General features: G+C 48.7%; 1 protein-coding gene across 1 annotated transcript in view; it reads left to right on the top strand.

The window, feature by feature from the left end:
• ABI3BP (ABI family member 3 binding protein) overlaps window positions 1–19,568 on the top strand; it is a 520,855-nt gene extending 501,287 nt beyond the window's left edge. Inside the window, exon 49 of the mRNA XM_082245218.1 lies at window positions 18,503–19,568. Coding sequence (XP_082101344.1) covers window positions 18,503–18,618 — 116 coding nt within the window. The 3' untranslated portion in view covers window positions 18,619–19,568. The remainder of the gene's footprint in view (window positions 1–18,502) is intronic.
• The last annotated feature ends 605 nt before the right edge of the window (window positions 19,569–20,173 follow it).

Genomic DNA, 20,173 nt, shown 5'->3' with positions numbered 1-20,173 from the left:
CACTAACGCGTCCGACGCGTCTGCCCGAGGGTCGCGCGTCCTTGCCACGAACCTCTTCACCTTTTTGTTGAGGCGAGACGCGAACAGGTCCACATCTGGAAGACCCCACTTCGCGCACAACGTCTGGAAGACAGCCGGATGGAGAGACCATTCCCCCTGATCCAGGGTCTGGCGACTCAGATAGTCCGCCTGCCAGTTCTCCACTCCCGGAATGTGAACCGCCGTTATCGCCGGGACATGAGTCTCGGCCCAAGACAGAATGTCGGCTACTTCTCGAGCCGCTCGGGCACTCCTGGTGCCCCCTTGGTGGTTGATGTAGGCCACCGCCGTGGCATTGTCCGTCTGCACCCGAACCGGGCAACCCTGCAGCCGGTCCGTCCAGCGATGAAGACAGAGCCTTATCGCACGCAATTCCAGAATGTTGATCGGAAGGGAAGACTCCCCCTCCGACCAAGTCCCCTGAGCGGACAGAACGCCCAGAACTCCACCCCAGCCCGACAGGCTGGCATCCGTGGTGATTACCGTCCACGAGATCGGACGAAACGACTTGCCCCCGGACACCAACGGGGACTGGAGCCACCACAGAAGGTTTTCCCTGGTGCGAAGACTCAACGAGATTTGAAGATCCAGAGATTGAGGTCGCCCGTCCCACCTGGACAGGATCTCCGCTTGGAGACCCCGCGTGTGAAACTGTGCGAAAGGAATCGCCTCGAAGGCCGAGACCATCAATCCCAGACATCTCATACACGTCCGCAGAGACGAGTTCGGAACGTCCCTGAGGGACCTGACTTCCTCCCGGAGAGTCCTGAGTTTGTCTTCCGGCAGGAAGACCTTCGCCTGCACCGAGTCCAGTATCATTCCCAGATAGGGGAGACGAACCGACGGACTCAGTGTCGACTTTGGAAAATTTATCGTCCAACCAAACTCCTGCAGAGTTTGCATTGTGACAGACAGGTCCTCCTCCAGACCCTGTCTGGTCGCAGACCGAACCAGAATGTCGTCCAGATACCCCAGGACAGAAACGCCCTGGGCCCTCAATAATGCCAGAACCGGTGCAAGCACCTTGGTGAAGACCCGCGGAGCCGAGGCGAGACCAAAGGGCAACGCCACGAACTGGTAGTGATCCTCCGCAATGGCAAATCGAAGGTACCTCTGATGACCCTCGAATATGGGGATGTGAAGGTACGCATCCTTCAAATCGATGGAGGCCATGAATTTCCCCGGAACCAGGGCAGCCACCACCGACCGCAGGGATTCCATGCGGAACTTGCGAACCCGCACAGAGCGGTTCAGAGCCTTCAAGTCCAGAATCGGACGAACCTTGCCCTCCTTTCTGGGCACGGTGAACAGATTGGAATAAAACCCCCGAAACCTGTCCCGATGAGGCACCGGAACCACCACTCCCTGGGCCCTCAGGTCCCGCACCGCCAGGTGCAGGTCCCGCAAGCGCTCTGGAGACAGTTGAAGATTTGAGGGAAAAAATCTGCTCTCCGGCCGAGAGAGAAACTCGATCTTGTAACCAGATCGAACGATTTCCAGAACCCATCTGTCCCGCACACGGGCCAACCAGGGCTGAAGAAAACCAAGCAAGCGTCCCCCCACCCCAAAACTGGGTGAGGGCGCCCCTTCAGGCCGAACTGTTATGGGCTGCAGGTCGGGATTGGCCGGACTTCTGTTTCCCAGACCAGGGCTTCTTCTGAGAGCCTTGACCTTTGAACGGTTTGCCCTTGTAGTGCGGCCGAAAGGCACGAAAGGACCCCTGAGGGGGCCGAAAATTTGCATGCTTCTTCCCAGAAGCCCCCTTAGCCTTGGGGAAATGGGGCAAGAGAGTGCTCTTACCCCCGGTGATCCCCTTAATCAACACATCCAGGGACTCCCCAAAAAGGCGAGACCCATCATAAGGCAGATTGGCTAAGGTCTTACGTGAAGACTGGTCCACCGACCAACATTTTAACCAAACCAGGCGGCGAGACAACACCGCCACGCTGTGCACACGTGCAGCCAACGGAATCAGGTCCAGGTCCGCATCACACAGATACATGACACCTTGGTGGATCTGATCCACCATATCCAGGGTCGCCGGCGAGGCCGAGTCGGCCACTAGGACGCGCCTAAGCATCTGCGTCCAACTTGCGATCGCCTGGGCCGCCATGAGAGAAGCAAACAGAGCCTTAAGCATAGAACCCGTAACAGAATAAGTATGACGGGCAAGAGACTCCAGTCTCCTATCCGTGGCATCACGGAAAACAGGGGAACCCTCTGCAGGAATCGCAGTGGCTTTGTTCAAAACCGCAATTGCATGATCCACTGGTGGAGGCACACACCACCTTTCATCAGTGGCAGGCGAAAAAGGATAACGCAGCTTGAATTTACTTGGTACCGCAAAAGGTTTGCGCAGATCGCGCCATTGATCCTTAACAGCGCGCTGAAAATCAGCATTGCAGGGAAAAACCTGCGGCGTCCTGCGTTTTCTCTGCGTCCCATAAGCCGCCAAGGCAGCGGGGGGACACACTTCGTCCTGCAAACGCAGCGTTTGCTTAATGGAAGCAATCAACTCATCCATGATTGCAAGCTCTTCAGGCGAGCCAGGGGGAGAATTATCGACCCCCTCAACTTCAGCCTCCACCTCAGACCCCACTAGATCAAGAGAGGAGCGGGACCCCGATAAGGAGGCCCCTGCCAGAACAGCCCCATCACCTTCACCCTCAGAATCAGAGGAAAGAGCAACTCTGGGCCTTTTAGTAGATTGAGCAGCCACCAGCATTTGCACCTGAGCAGCAAGGCCAGCCACAATAGTGGCTAAATCCCCCCCTGGGGGGGAAACAGCGGTCCCCTGGCTTTCCACCAATACTGTAGGAAATTTGCCCTCCTGAGAATCCATTGCCCCTGTAATGCCAGACAACCAAGGGTTAACTGCCCCTTTTAAGCAAGCGCGGCAAGCGCAGCCCACCGCACCACACTCAAGCACAATGAGACCCCCACAGGGAATATGCAAACTGAACACAGGCAATGGATAGCAAGAACAGAAGGATAAAACCTGAGGAGACCCTCGCCGCTGCTGCTGCCTCGATCGGTGTTCCTGGAAAGAGGAAGTGATGCTGCCAGGGCGCTCTATGTAAGCCTATGGAGGCTACAAGAAAATGGCCGCCATGCATGTAAACCATGCGGCCGGAGCGGGTGTAGGCAAAATGGCGTCGTTTGGCGCCGAAACCGCCGCTCCACAGTGCATTAAAACACACATTACATTCCAATATAAGAATACATGTCAGATCGCCGCAGCGATCGCTGTATATGCCCAAACATGCCAAAAAAAAAACATGCCCCACAGCACACAGCTTCTCACACTGCCCAGTCTGACACACACAGTGTCATACAGCTCCCCCCCCCCCCCTTGCAGCCCACAGCATGCAGCCGAGAGATAGGGAGACAAGCAGTGTGAATAGAGGCAGGTTACACAGTCCCAGACTGACACCCCCCCCAGACAGACAGGTCCCCACATAAATACACTTACCTCACATGGCGTGGGGGACCCGCACAGGCGAACAAGCCGCTGCACATGAGGCAGGGAGAGTCGCAATTCAAGACGCACAAAATGGGGGTTAAGAAAACCGCACAGCGTCCAGTGAGGTAGCCAGCTCACCAATCATCCCTGCACCGAACAGGGATGGGTCGTTCACTATGCCAGGAGCGTTACCTGGCTGAACGCTCGATGGCAGACTGGGAAGCCACTGACCCACGACCTGCGACCAGGGGGATCAGCCCGAGACCCAGTCCGCATGATCCTCTTCGTCCGAAGAACTAACTAATGCTGACAAAATAACAGCTAATTAAAGGTAGAGAGAAAAACTCAAACAAAATATTAAAAAGAAGAAAGAGTCTGGGACAGAAAGTCCCAGCACAGAGAGAGCCAGCCACTCCTGACAAGCTAGACATTAAAAACTGAGATATGGTTGCAGGAAGTAGGAGGGTATTGACTGAGGGGACCACCCCTTGAGGGTGGGATATGTTAAAGCTTTATTGTTAACATATTCTGTTGCCTAGCTACTCCTTCGGAGCAAAGTCTAATACCCCATATGTGACGAATATGAAGAGGCGGCGACTGTCGGAGGACGTAAGAGAAACTGGATTTTTGTAAGAACTTACCGTAAAATCCTTTTCTCTGAAGTTAATCGACAGACGCAGCTCCTTATCTTCATGACTCATAGGTTATGCTCCTCCTTATGGGAATAGGTACTAAGTAGGAAAAAAAAAAGCTTAACCACGCCTATGGGGTCTGTCCCTGCAGGCATAACCCCTCAGACTCTGCTATCATCAGCTAAGTTGCAAGCAGTGTTTAGAAGATAAAAAAAACCCATACCTCAGAAGTAGAGGGGCGGGTGCTGCATCTGTCGATGAACTTCAGAGTAAAGGATTTTACGTTAAGTTCTTACAAAAAACTGAATTTTTGTAAAATCTTACCGTAAAATTCCTTTCTCTGAGTCCTCCGACAGTCGCCGCCCATTCACACAGTCTTCACTTATGAGGTATTAACTTCATCTCCACAGGAGTTTCTAGGCATAAGACTTGTAAAAGAACAATAATTCTACATAGTCACACCCATGGGGGCTGTCCTTCTAGTCCAATACCCCCCTGCAATAGCCATCCCAAATCAGTTTGGTCGCAAGCAGTGAAAGTGTATAAAAAAAGACCCCAAAAAGAGGGGCGGGGGCGGCGACTGTCGGAGGACTCAGAGAAAGGAATTTTACAGTAAGATTTTACAAAAATTCAGTTTTCTCTTACGTCCTCCGACAGTTGCCGCCCATTCACACAGTCTTCACTTATGGGGATGTCCCAAAGCAGTATAGACATGAGGGGTGGGCAACGCAACCGCCAAAAAAGCAACGCAGTACCCACATCAGAGAAAGGAACCTTACATGTACAAGAAGGTAACCTTCTGGGTAACAAAAAAGGGCTCAACATGAGCCACAACCCAAATTACCAAAGGTAACAAATAACCAAGGGGAAAACACCCCCAACAGCTAAGGACCCGTACAAACCCAGGGTTCCCTATGGAACTGCCACACAGAGAACTTTGCGGCCAAAGGATGCATCAGCTGATGCCAGAACATCAATTTTGTAGAACTTTGAGAAACTGTGCACCGACGACCAAGTCGCAGCCTTGCACACCTGGGCCACCGAAGCCTGATGCCGATACCCCCAGGACGCACTCACCGACCTGGTAAAGTGAGCCTTGACAGGGAAGGGAGGAACCCATTCCCGCAACAAATAGGCCTGTACAATGATCTGTCTGATCCATTTGGCAATGATTGCTGCAGACGCAGCCATACCCTTCCGAGGTCCCTCAGGAAGGACAAAGAGAGAATCCGATTTTCGAAAGGATTCAGTCGATGACAGGTAAACCCTGATCGCCCGGACAACATCCAAGGATGTAAGGCAACCTCTCCTGGATGCTTAGGATTCGCACAAAGCGAAGGCAAAACAATGTTCTCATTCAGGTGGAATTCCGAAACCACCTTTGGCAAAAAGGACGGATTAGGTCGCAAGACCACCTTATCCCTATGAACCACCAGGTAAGGGGAGCGGCAAGACAACGCCGCCAACTCTGACACTCTGGGAGCAGAAGTGATCGCTACCAGGAACGCAACCTTCTTAGATAGCATGGGTAACGAAAGTTCCCTGATGTTTTCAAAAGGGGAACGCTGCAACACGGACAGAACCAAGTTCAAGTCCCATGGAGGTAAGGGCTCCCTTCTAGGAGGAGCCAGGTGACACACCCCTTGAATAAAGGTGCGAATCAAGGAATTAGACGCCACAGGGCGCTGGAAAAGAATAGCCAGTGCAGAGACCTGGCCCTTAATCGTGGCCAACGCAAGACGCTGGTCCACACCAGTTTGGAGGAAAGCCAACACTCTCGCCACCGAGTAGGAACGAGGAGAGAAACCCCTGGACTCACACCAGGCAAAATGAGCTTTCCATGTACGGTAATAAATCTTACCAGAAGAGGCTTTTCTAGCCTTGATCAAAGTAGGAATGACCTCTGAGGAGAGACCCCTGTCTCTCAGGACCTGGCTTCCAACAGCTAGGCCGTTAAAGCCAGCGACTGTAAAGCAGGATGGAAGATCGGTCCCTGGGACAGCAGATCTTCTCGCATTGGCAGCCGCCACGGAGGCTCCACAGCCAGGTGAACGATGTCCATGTACCAGGACCGGCGAGGCCAGTCCGGCGCCACAAGAATCACCAGCGATTGTTCCGAGGCCAACCTGCAAAGGAACCTGGACAACAACTGAATCGGCGGAAAGGCATATATCAGGCGATACTGACGCCAAGGCACCACCAGCGCATCCGAGGCGTCTGCCAGAGGATCGCGTGTTCTTGCCACAAACCTTTAGCCGAGACGCGAACAGATCCACATCTGGTGATCCCCACTTCGCACACAGCATTTGAAACACCTCAGGGTGTAGGGACCATTCCTCCTGGTCCAGGGTCTGGCGGCTCAGATAGTCGGCCTGCCAATTCTCCACACCCGGAATGTGAACTGCCGATATCGCCGGGACATGAGTCTCGGCCCAAGACAGAATACCGGTCACTTCCTGGGCCGCCCGGGCACTCCTGGTGCCCCCTTGGTGGTTGATATAAGCCACCTCAGTGGTATTGTACGTCTGCATCCGTACAGGACGGCCCTGAAGACGATCCGACCAATGGAGCAGGCGCATCCGACCTTGGAGCCGAAGCGAGACTGAAAGGTAACGCCACAAACTGGTAATGATCCTCCGCGATAGCGAATCGGAGGTACCTCTGATGACCCTCGAAAATGGGGATGTGCAGATACGCATCCTTCAGGTCTATGGAGGCCAGGAACTCTCCCAGATTCAGGGAGGCCACCACTGAGCGGAGTGATTCCATGCAAAACTTTTGAATGCGCACGAAGTGGTTCAGCGCTTTTAAGTCCAGAATCGGACGCATTTTGCCCTCCTTTCTGGGCACAGTGAACAGATTCGAATAGAAACCCCGAAACCTGTCCCGATGAGGCACCGGGACAATCACCCCCTGAACGAGAAGATCCTGCACCACCGGATGTAGGTCCTGTAACCGCCCTGGGGTCAAATGAAGATTTGAGGGAAAGAATCTGTTCGCCGGCCGTGAAAGAAATTTAATCTTGTACCCTGACCAAATGATTTCCTGAACCCACCTGTCCGTGATTCAGAGCAGCCAAGGTTGGAGGAAACCGCGCAAACGTCCCCCACCCCTGTAACGGGTGAGGGCGCCCCTTCAGGCAGAGGTGGACTGAGCCGCCGCACCGGCCTGGCTGGATTTTTGTTTGCCAAACCAGGGCTTTTTCTGGCCACCTTGGCCCTTGAAGGGTTTACCCTTGTTCTGTGCCTTGAAGGCACGAAAGGACCCTCGAGTAGGTTTAAAGGACGGGCCCCGCTTACCACGGAAAAACTTGCCCTTAGGATTCTGGGGCAGCAGAGTGCTCTTACCCCCGTGACTCCTTTAACCAATTCGTCCAAGAATTCCCCAAAAAGGCGAGACTCCGCATAGGGGATGTCAGCCACCGTTTTCCTGGATTTTTGGTCAGCCGACCAGCATTTTAACCAGATTAAGCGACGGTTAACCACAGCGACACTGGACAGGCGTATCGCCAAGGGGGCCTCATTCAGAGCCGCATCGCACAAATACATGACCCCACGATGAATCTGCTCCACCATTTCCACTGTAGTGGGAGGGGCAGAGTCGGCCACGAGGGTGCGTTTGAGCACCTTGGTCCAATCCGCCACAGCCTGAGCCACCATCACAGAGGCAAAAATAGGCTTGAGCATGGAACCCGCCACCATGTAGGAATGACGGGCAAGAGACTCCAGTCTCCTATCAGTAGGATCGCTAAACACCGGGGAGTCCTCAGTGGGTAGCTTTGTTCAACCTGGCCACCGTGTGATCCACTTGGAGGCACACACCAGCGTGCAGCCGTAGTAGACGCAAAAGGGTAGAGAATTGAAACTTCTTAGACACCACGAAGGTGTGTTTTAAATTACGCCATAGCTCATTCACCTTATGGTGAAACTCTGCGGGGCAAGGGAAAACCTGCGCTGTCTTGCGGGTCCTGTGTGTACCAAAAGAGGACACAACGCCCGGGGGGGTGGGCTCATCCTCCAAATGTAGTGTTTCCTTTACTGCTAGGATCAACTCATCCATAGCTGCGCGCTCCTCTGGTGACCCAGGGGGGGGAATCATCCACCCCTGCAACCTCCGCCTCCCCCTCAGACTCTTGCGGGTCCTGAGAAGAGCGAGACCCTGAAAGGGCCACGCTACCTATAGCAACCATGTCACATTCAGAATCAGAAGAAAAGGAAATCCTAGGCCTTTTCCTAGCAGCACGTTCAGACATCAGCACATCCATTTTTGACACAAAAGTTGCCACAACAGCAGCCAAATTAGTGACGGTGGGGGATTCAGAGGACCCTGAATCCCCCACCAAAGCTGGCGGGAATTTGCGGTCCTGGGATTCCATAACAAACGTTTTTTTTTTTTTTTTTAAACTGGCCCTTTAAGTGCGCTGCGGATCCCCACAGCACACCGCTACAAGACTGTGACAGAACCCCCTGCAGGGACAAAACTGACCAGGAAGATTGCACAAGGCAGGACAGGAAAAAGAACAACAGGACAGAACCCCACAAAGTGTTACCAGCTTCTTCGGTCGCTCCTGTGAGAAAGGAGGAAGTGATGTCACCGCTGGAGGCTGAACTAGGCTGCAGGGCAAGGGAAAATGGATGCCTATGGAAACTAATGGGAGGCTTCGGCAAGATGTGCTCGGAACGATCGTTCGCCACACACAAGATGGCGCCGCAAGGCGCGAAAATACACTACATAGCATGCTGTATGAGCGTCCACAGTGAAGCCAGACATGTTGCCCACACTTAAAATGGCAGACCGGCGGTTTTTAACCCCGCAGCGGTCACCACGCGTCTGCATCCCCAAGCACCCTAAAGTGACCTTAGGAGAGGGACCCCTAAAACCCCCACACAGCGCTGCTGTGAGAGAATAAAAACCCCCGCAGGGACCGGGACCAGGGAGCCCAAAATGCACAGACACAGGGGACACCACAGACACACATGGACTGCCGACCCCAGACAGAGGCCCCACACAGAATGTACTTACCTGTACCCGTTGGCGTGGGGTGCCTCATATCAAGCGGGAAACCGCCCACCCTCAGATGGCAGGAGAGTGCCGCCAGCCAAAAACGCAGGACACTAGTAGTGCATGGACGAACCTATGTGTCCAGTGAGGTAGCCACCTCACATGGCTGCATCCCTGATGGACAGGGATGGGTCGTTTGTGAGGTCAGAGCGAACACATAGCCTGCGAAACGCTCGATGGTGGGCAGGGATTCCATCTGACCTTCTGTCCTGGAGAACCAGGACGATCAGTCCGATTCCCAGCTCTGCAGACGCCGTCTTCATCCGAAGATCCACTAACTAGTGCTGATAAAATAAACAGCTAGCAATGTAAAGAAAAAATTACAGCTTTTGAAAATAAATCATAAAAGAAAAAGAAGAAAAGGCTGAGACTGTAGCCTCAGCACAGGGAAGCCTATCCACTCCTGAAGCTAGGCAGAAGACAAACTGATTTGGGATGGCTATTGCAGGGGAGTATTGGACTAGAAGGACAGCCCCCATGGGTATGACTATGTAGATTTATTGTTCTTTTACAAGTCTTATGCCTAGAAACTCCTGTGGAGATGAAGTCAATACCCCATAAGTGAAGACTGTGTGAATGGGCGGCGACTGTCGGAGGACGTAAGAGAAATCCAGTTTTCTTTATCGTTCATCAACAGACGTAGCTCCTTATCTTCATGACTCATAGGGATGTCCCAAAGCAGTATAATAATGAGGGGTGGGAAGCAACGCAGAAACAAAATGTAAGTCCCCAATGGCTAAAGTTAGCCAACTAGGAAACCTGGAGCTCAACCAGAAACAAATGGAGTTCACCCGGAAAAAAAATTGAACCCTCAAAGCGAAACTAAACAGAGTTCTCTTTTAAACTGCAGTCTGCAAAACCTTGCGGCCATAAGAAGCATCTGCGGATGCCAACACATCTACCTTGTAGAATTTTGTCAATGTATGCACAGACGACCAAGTTGCCGCCTTGCATACTTTTCCCAGCCTTCACTGGGAAAGGAGGAACCTGACCCCTCAGTGAATAGGCCTGTACCACCGTCTGCCTAATCCATCTGGAAATGGTCGCAGCAGACGCAGCCAATCACTTACGAGGTCGATCAATAAGGACAAAAAGAGAGAGTCTGATTTTCTAAAGGACTCCGATGTCTCTATAAACCCTGATAACCCGAACCACATCCAAAGAATGCAAGGCATACTCCTTAGGATGCTGAGGTTTAGGGTAAAGTGAAGGCAACACTAGGTCTTAATTCAGATGAAAATCAGAAACCACCTTAGGAAGGAGCCACTGATTAGGTCGAAGTACTACCTTATCCCTGTGTACCACCAGATAAGGTTAAACCCCCTTCTAAAAAAAAGGCCAAAGCCCTAGTGATCTAAATTACTAGCCTTCAAGAGTGTAGGAATTACAGAGTCGGAAAGACCTCTATCTCTCAACACCTGACTTTTAACAGCCATGCCGTTAAAGCCAGCGACTGTAAAGCAGGATGGAAGATCGGACCTTGAGACAGCAGATCTTCCCTGAGAGGAAGTCTCCAAGGGGTATCGGCAACCAGCCTTATCAGGTCTGCGTACCAAGACCGACGAGGCCAGTCTGGAGCCAACAGAATGACTTGAATGCATTCCACCTCTATCCTGCACAGAAGCCTCGGCAGGAGCTTCAATGGGAGAAATGCATAAATCAGCCGATACGGACCCCAAGGAGCCACCAGCGCACCTGTGGCTTCGGCCAGAGGATCTTGAGACCTGGCTACTAATCTCTGCACCTTTTTGTTGAGGCGAGAGGCAAACAGATTAGCCTCAGGAGTCCCCCACCAACCACACAGGAGGCAGAGCACCTCCGGGTGTAGGGACCACTCCCCATGATCCAACACCTAACGACTCAGGTAATCCGCCTGCCAGTTTTCCACAGCTGGAATGTGTACAGCAGAATGGGCTGGAACAAAACTTTCCACCCAGGCCAGAATCTCAGGCCACCACCTTTTTTCGCTAAGACACTCTTGGTGCCCCCCTGGTGATTGATGGAAGCCAAAAGCCGTGGCATTGTCAGCATGGATATGAATCGGACAACCTTGCAGACGAGTCGTCTAATGACTCAAAGTTTTATCGCTCTGAGCTCCAAAACATTTATCGGAAGTTTTGACTCTATCGTCCAGGTACCCTGGGCACAGAGCTTCCCCAGCACCGCACCCCAGCCGGACAGGCTAGCGTCCATGGTTACCACCGTCTAAAACAACAGAAGGAAGGACTTGCCCTGGCACAGTGCTGGGGACTGAATCCACCACAACAGAGCAGATTTTGTGTTGTGGCTCAACCAAATCACAGAATCCAAGGACTTTGGATCCTTGTTCCATTTTACGAGAATCTCCCTTTGCAAAGGCCTTGAGCAAACGGAACCGCCTCGAAGGCCGATACTATCAGACCCAAGGCTCACATGCAAACTCATAGAGGGGACAGATTGTTGTCCAACAACTGAATCGCCCCCGCAACTTTTGCAGAGGGAAGAAAAACCCTTGCCAAGGCTGAATCCAGAGTCAAGCCCAGATAATCCAGTCTCAGAACCAGAGTCCACGCAGATTTCTTGAAATTGATGTTCCAACCGAACTCCTGCAAGTTCTGGCCGTGATCGTCAGATCCTCCAACAAGGCTGAATGAGAGTCCGCTCTCAACAGGTGATCATCCAGGTACCCCAGTACCACGCCGGTGCAGCAGTGCTTATACCAGTGCTAGTACCTTGGTAAAACACTATGGGAGCGGAGGCAAGACCAAAGTGTAACGCCACAAAATGATAATGCTCCTCTACTCCCACAAAGCTGAGACCGCTGGGATGATAGGGATGTGTAGATATGCATCCTTGATATCTATGGAGGCTAAGAAATCTCCCTGATGCAGAGACGCTACTACCGTGTGGATGGACTCTATCTGAAACCTCTGTACCCGCACGAAGCCGTTCAGGGCCTTGAGATCCAGGATAGAACGCACCTTGCCTTCTTTTCTGGCAACAATGAAAAGGCTTGAATAAAACCTCTGAAAATGTTCCTGAGCGGGAACCGACCCAATCACTCCTTGCGACAAAAGAAAAGGATTTTACGGTATGACAAAAATCAATCGTTCATTGACAGACGCAGCTCCATATCTTTTTGACCATTGGGACTTTCCAAAGCAGTATTTGCATGAGGGGTGGGGAAAAACGCAAAGAAAGAACGTAATTCCGCAAAGGCTAAACTTAGCCAACCAGGTAACATGGAGTTCAACCAGGAACAACCGAAGCTCACCTAAAAACATCCACCCTCAAGAGAAAGGTTTCTCTTTTAAACAGCAGCCTGCAAAACCTGGGAGCTTTACCAGAAACTGGAACTCACCCGGAAAAAATTGAACCCACAAAGAGAAACTAAACAGAGTTCTCTTTTAAACTGCAGCCTGCAAAAAGAAGAATCCGCGGATGCCAACATATCCACCTTGTAGAATTTTGTGAACGTGTGCACTGATGACCAAGTTGCCGCCTTGCAAATTTGCATCACTGATGCCTGATGGCGAAAAGCCCAAGGAGGCACTCGGCGCCCTAGTAGAATGTGCCTTCACATGGAAAGGAGGAACCTGACCCTAGAGGGAATAAGCCTGAACCTGATCCATCTGGATATGGTCGCAGCAGACGCAGCCAATCCTTTGAGGTCCTTCGGTGAGGACAAAGAGTCTGATTTCCTGAAAGATTCAGTAGCCACCAGGGAAACTCTAAATTGCCCAAAACACATCCAAAGAATGCAAAGCAATTTCCAATTTCCTTGGGCTTAGGACAGAGCGAAGGCAGCACAATGTCTTCATTCAGATGAAAATCAGAAACCACCTTAGGAAGGAACGACTGAGATCGAAGTACCACTTTATCACTGTGAACCACTAGATAAGGCGAATGGCAGGTCAGTGCCACCAATTCAGATACTATGCAGGCAGAAATAATAGCCACCAAATAAGCAAACTTCCGTGACAGTGTAAGCGGAGGAATCTCCCTAACCTTATGTTCTCAAAGGGAGGTTTTTGAAGAACAGATAATACCAAATTAAGGTGCCAAGAGGTGAAACAACTCCAGGTGCAGTGACCACTCCGCCTGATCCAGCACCTGACGACTCAGGTAATCTGCCTGCCAGTTTTCCACACCTGGTATGTGTACTGCAGAAAGGGCTGCCAGAGAGACCGCCAGAGAATTGGGGGGACACTTAATTACCATACCACGGCATCAGGTGGGCGCCACTCTGAACAGACTACCTCTCCACCTGGGGTGGGGGTGCTGACGGCCAGGGGGTACGCTGCGACTCAGGGCATCCCAGGTTGTGTGCATCCCGGCGAGGTGTTTATCTCGCAGGCCCGCCCCTGTCCATCAGGGCTCTGTCGTGGCGAGGCCTAGTGGTGGACTATAACCTGCGCACGCTAGCTGGCCAGGCTGGAAGACCTTAAGGATCTAGCATATCCAGTCCGAAACCTAGCCAGCTGCTGGTTGTAGTTCTCTCAGGAACACTAACTAAAAAAATAAATAAAGTCTCACAAAAAAGGTTCCCAAAAACAAACAGCTAAGACCGAAGTCCCAGCAGGAAACTAGGTCCTACTCCTAAACTATGCAGAAAAACTGAGGGCTATAGCAGAGTGTGGGGGTGTATGCCTGCAGGGACTGTCCCCATAGGCATTGTAAAGTTTTTTCCTTAAGGGGCAGCATAACCCAATGGTCAAGAAGATATGGAGCTGCGTCTGTCAATGAACAATAAGAGAAACACCATATTATAAACGACTCTTCCTACTCCACTATTAGAGAAAACGTTATATGCTCCAACCTAAACATTAGTTTAAGGGTGTGCATATTTATGAACTACATTATTCACTTCAGCTCCAGAAGATTTTACCCCCTTTATGATCAGGCCATTTTTTTTTTTTTTGCTGTTTGGCACTATGCTACTTGAACTGGTAATTGTGCAGTCATGCAATGATGTACCCAAACAAAATGTATATAATTTTCTTCACACAAAAAAAAGTTTTTTGGGTGGTATCTGATCACCACACACACTGCTCTCCATAGGAGTAGGACTAGGTGAAAGCAAAACTTAACTACGGCCCTAGGGCAGTTCTAGGGGGTATACTTCCCACCCCCTGCTATAGGACTTCAGTTTGCAACAAGCAGTGTCAGAAGAATATGTAACCCAACTCAGAGGGGTGGGTGCTGTGTCCGTCAATGAACATCAGAGAAAAGAATTTTATGGTAAGACAAAAATCCAGTTTTCTCTTTCGTTCATTGACGGACAGAGCTCCATATCTTCTTTGACCCTTGGGATGTCCCAAAGCAGTGTCAACATGAGGGGCGGGAGAAAACACAGCACTGCACATTATTCCCAAAAAGAGCTAAACATAGCCAACCAGGTAAACCAGGAACACAACTGGAGCTCACCAACCAGAAAAAATACACCCTCAAGAGGCAAGAACCTCTGCAACAGCAGCCTGCAAAACTTTGCCGCCAAACGCAGCATCCGCAGATGCGAGTACATTCACCTTGTAAAACTTGATTGTATGCACAGACGATCATGTGGCCGCCTTGCACCTGAACCACTGACACCTGATGATAGAAGGCCCAGGAGGCACTAAGCGCCCATGTAGAATGGCGCCTTCACAGAGAAGGGAGGAGCCTGACCCTAATGGAATAGGCCTGCACCAGCATCTGCCAGATCCATCTGGAAATGGTCGCAGCAGACGCGGCCTGCCTCTTAAGAGATCCCTCCATAAGGACAAAAAGAATCCGATTTTCAAATCGACTTAGTCGCCGCCAGGTACACCCTGAATGCCCGAACCACATCCAGGGAATGCAAAGCAATTTCTTTAGGATGTGTCGGCTTAGGGCACAAGGAAGGCAACTCAATGTCTTCTTTCAAGTGAAAACCCGAAACAACCTTAGGAAGGAACAACTGACAGGGACGTAGCACCACTTTTTCCCTGTGAACCACCAGGTAAGATGACGGACAGGACAACGCAGCCAGTTCCAACAACCTGTGTGCAGAAGTAATAGCCACCAAAAAGCTACCTTCTGTGACAGAGTAAGAACCTTTGAAGAACGACAGTACCAAATTGAGGTCCCACGGAGGCATCAGAGACCTTACCTGGAGAGCCAAGCGGGGAACCCCCTGGACGAAAGTGTGAACTAAAGAATTTGTAGCCAAGGCAGAAATCTGGCCCTTGTTGGTGCCCAGAGCCAAATGTTTATCTACACCTTGTTGTAGAAACTCCAGCAGACGGGACACTGAAAAGGAATGGGGAGAACCCACCCCCAGACTCACACCAAGAAATGTACACCCTCCAAACTCTACGATAAATCTTCCTATAAGTCGATTTTCTGGCTTTTAACAGTGTAGGGATCACCAAATCAGACAACCCTAACTGTATGGTTAGTAGTAATACACAGGACTTGCCACTATGGCTAACAGAGGGTGAAATCAGGGAAAGGCTGGATAAACTTAACACAAACAAATCACCAGGCCCGGATGGGGTACATCCGAGAGTACTCAAGGAACTCAGTAAGGTTATATCTAGACCACTGTTCCTGATCTTTGCTGACAGTATTAGGACAGGAAATGTACCAAGGGATTGGAGGAAAGCTAAAGTGATTCCGATATTCAAAAAGGGGCAGAGGCATATGCCGGGAAACTATAGGCCTGTCAGTTTGACATCGATAGTATGTAAACTTCTGGAGGAGATGATAAGGGACTATATCGTAGAGTTTGCTAAAGACAACAACATCATCAGCAGTAATCAGCACGGGTTTACAAATGGGTGTTCTTGTCAAACCAATCTCCTAACATTCTACGAGGAGGTGAGCTGTGAGCTAGATGGGGGCAGTCCAGTAGATGTGGTGTACTTGGATTTCGCTAAGGCGTTTGATACAGTTCCCCACAAGCGCTTAATTTATAAAATAAGGTCTGCAGGTATCGACAGCAGGGTTTGCTCTTGGATACGGAACTGGCTAAAAGAGCATGTCCAAAGGGTGGTAATAAACAGCGCATACTCAGACTGGTCTGAGGTAGTAAGCGGGGTGCCCCGGGGCTCAGTCATGGGACCAACCTTGTTCAATTTATTCATAAACAGCATTGAGGTCGGGATCAGTAGCTGGTTATCAGTTTTTGCAGATGACACAAAATTGGCAAGGGCAATAACTGCACAGCATGAAGCAGATATCCTACATAATGACCTGGACAAAATAATGGAGTGGGCAACGACATGGCAAATGAGGTTTAATGTGAAGAAGTGTAAGGTTTTGCACTTGGGGACTAAAAACATAAAAACACAATGCACGTTAGGAGGGGAACCCTTGGGGGAATCAAAAATGGAGAAGGATCTGGGAGTCTTGGTTGATGATAGATTAGGCATGCATGCAATGCAAGCGGCAGCTGCCAAAGCCAGCAGAATATTAGCATGCATAAAGAAAGGGATGTATTCCAGAGATAAGACTATAATCCTTCCACTTTATAAAACTCTGGTCTGACCACATCTGGAGTATTCTGTCCAGTTCTGGTCGCCAGTCCTCAGGAGGGATGTGTTGGAGCTGGAGAGAGTCCAGAGAAGGGCAACTAAACTGATTAGGGGATTGGAGGACCTTAATTATGAAGAGCGTCTGCAATCACTCGATTTATTCTCCCTGGAGAAGAGACGCCTGAGGGGGGACATGATAGCAATTTATAAATATCTCAATGGGGATCTCAGCTTATAAAAAAAGCTGTTCAGTCGAAGGGATTGCATGAGGACAAGAGGGCATACAATGCGATTAGAGGAGAAGCGTTTTAACCTCAGGCAACGTGGGGGGTTTTTTACGGTTAGGGCTAAAAGATTGTGGAATTCTCTACCACAAGAGGTGGTTTCTGCGGGAAGTATGGTGGCATTCAAAAGACTCTTAACGTACATCTCAAGGATCAGGACATTCAGGGCTATGTGAGATGATTACAGTCACACACACCTACACAGGTTGAACACTTTAGTACCTAGCTTTCAATAGCCAGGCCGTTAAAGCCAGCAACCCTAAAGCAGGATGGAAGATCAGCCCTTGAGACAAAAAGATCTGCTCTGAGAGGGAGTCTCCAAGGAACTTCAGATACCAGCCTCACAAGGGAAGGAAGAGCACAGAAGGGGCCTACCAACCCAAGGGAGGGCCCACGTCCACCCCAGTATTTCCACAGAGGAGAGGAGGCGGGGGAGGGGGGGGTGACTACTCATAACACCTGGCAACCGAGCGGGCACCACTTCTGACAGTCCACTGCGCCATCTTGGAATGGGGTGCTGCGGGCCAGAGGTATACTACGACTCTGGCCTAGACCATTATCGTGACCAGGGCTATGCGTTCTCTCGAGGGGTTTCACTCGCCGGCCAGCCCCCGTCCAATGGAGCTATGTCGTGGCCAACCTGGTGCAGAGCTAATTGTTGGAGAGCACTCGCTAGCCAGACTGAGAAGGCTAAGGATCTAGGATATCCAGTGCGTCGCCCAGTCCGGCAGTTGACTGTATACTCATAGAACAGAAAATAAAAGAAAAAAAATTCCATTTAAAAACAGAAGAAAAAAATTCCATTTAAAAAAAGAAGAAAAAAATTCCATTTAAAAAAAGAAGACAAATGCCAGGACCGCAGATCCCAGCAGTAAACCAGGTCCTTACTCCTGACTAGGCAGAAAAAAAAAAACTGAAGTCCTATAGCAGGAAGTGGGAAGTATACCCCTTAGGACTGCCCTAGGGGCATAGTCAAGTTTTGTTTCCACTTAATCCTACTCCTATGGAGAGCAGCATGACAAGGGTCAAAGATGATATGGAGCTGTGTCGAACAATGAATGTTGAGAGAAAAAATGTTTTTACGTTTGAGATAAAACATATTGGATCCAATAAAAGGAAAAAAAAAAAAAGGGGTGTGTAGACTTTATATCCACTGTATGTTTGGCACCCATAAGGGTGACTCTACAAAAAAAAAAAAGAATTAGGACGTATGTATTACAAGCATGTGCTAAGCTGACTGGCAGCAGTTCTATTTAAGAAAAAAAAAAAAAATCAATCAAGTACCATATGCCAGAAGTAGTAAATAAAAAAAGACAGACACCATTTTGGCATTGTACCATTTTAATTTCTTTACAGTATGGATTATGCATATTATCCTAGTGCTCCACCAAGCTGTAATGCAGTTGCTTATTTGACCTGCTGAAAGGTTACTGCTAGAATGCTGCTGACAGATCTGCAGCCTTATGAGCAATACTCAATGTTTTCTTTTGACATGACACTTTAATTCCACATTCCTAATTGCCAATGATCTTTTCCCCCCATTCACAGGATTTTACAGATCAGTACGCCAGCAGCCAGTAGAATTTGGGGATATAGGAGGTCAGACACACATCAGCTATGTCCATTGGTATGAATGTGGAATAGCAATACCTGGAAAGTGGTAAGAAGGCTCCCACGACAGATTCATGGACTCACTCCAACTGCCATCATTGTTTCTATAGAGAATGCGCTAGCTTCAGTCTACTCATTACCTTTGTGTCTACTAATGTAAAATATGTATGAAATCTTTCAAGCAATTGATTTTATTATGGAGATAACAGACTGCTTCCATATTTATCAAGATTAATAGTAAAGAATATTGTTTTCATAGATAAAATCTCGGGAAGCTGGCTCCCTGGTTTTGGTATTTTAAAGCAGTGTATGTTATTTATCACAGTGTTGTAAGAAATATTTTGATGCAAATTTCTATTCAATATACAGTATTCTTGAACTAACTACGTTTAATTGAGAATTCTCTATACACAGTAATTTTCATCTAGCGTCATCATGATTTAATTTATTTTACTGAAAAAAGTGTGGTTTGCAATTTACCACACAATGGAGGACCTTATTCCTTTTACTGTATTTCATGAAAACAATGTGTCAACATTGATTTTATAACAAGCACCAGGGAATATACCTAATAACTGGTGACATTTTGGAATGGGTATAAAAATCCATTAAATCTTTGCAAGGAACATTGAAACGGAGCTGGAGAGTTTACCGATACAGCAGATGTTTCCATTGCTGTAAATATGTCAGTCAAATGTCTCCCTCCGAACCATACCCATATTGTGGTTACAGTAAATGGACCGAGGATTCATTCTAATGAGGCAGGTACTTAATTGTGTTCATTCTTTGGTGCAAGGATTCCTTTTTTTTTTTTTTTTCCAGCTAAATTTATTTTAAAATAAACATAAGCATGTGATTTATAAATAGATGTGTAATTAACTTTCTACAGAATGTACAGTATATCCAATACATCTTTATTTCGAAAAGCAGCAATGTTTTTTATCTGAGAAAAAGCCTTATATGAACTCTACAATAAAGACATCGATTTTGTTTTTTATCATTAGTATTACAATTTATTGTATGCCACTTACATTGCAAATGTGTTGTTTAAATTAAAACAAATCAAATATCTGTTGGAAGAGGGGCTCTAAAATTATACCTTTATTTGTATCTAAGACAGCACCAATGACATCAGTTAGAGTAAAATGTAAAATTTATGGTTTTCCCTTCCCCTTTTGTGTTCCTTGTTTTTGGGTTCAGAAAAAACAGTAACCTAACAGCAATTTCTAGAACAGACACTTCGCATCACTGAAAATATATTTATATGAAGATTTAGAGAGAGAGATTAATACACACACACACACGTTAGAGATTATATATATTATTTATATATATATATATATATATATATATATATATATATATATATATATATATATATATATATATATATAATCTCATGCTATTAGAGCTAGTTCACACCACATGCAGTCCAGTGAATTTATTTTTCTGCATCAAAAATGCATTGATCGTAGGCTATATGGTTTGCAATGGCATAGTTAACACCGGTGCAGTCAGTTCAAGAAAAAAATAATATAAGTAGAACATGCTGCATTTTTTTCTGCACTGAACTGTGCTGGAACACAGTAAAAATGCATCAAAAACGCA

The sequence above is a fragment of the Pelophylax lessonae genome (genome assembly GCF_965119305.1).
Source record: "Pelophylax lessonae genome assembly, chromosome: 2".
Taxonomy (NCBI): Eukaryota; Metazoa; Chordata; class Amphibia; order Anura; family Ranidae; genus Pelophylax; species Pelophylax lessonae.
The sequence above is the reverse complement of the archived record's forward strand: the minus strand, read 5'-3'. Positions and strand labels throughout refer to the sequence as shown.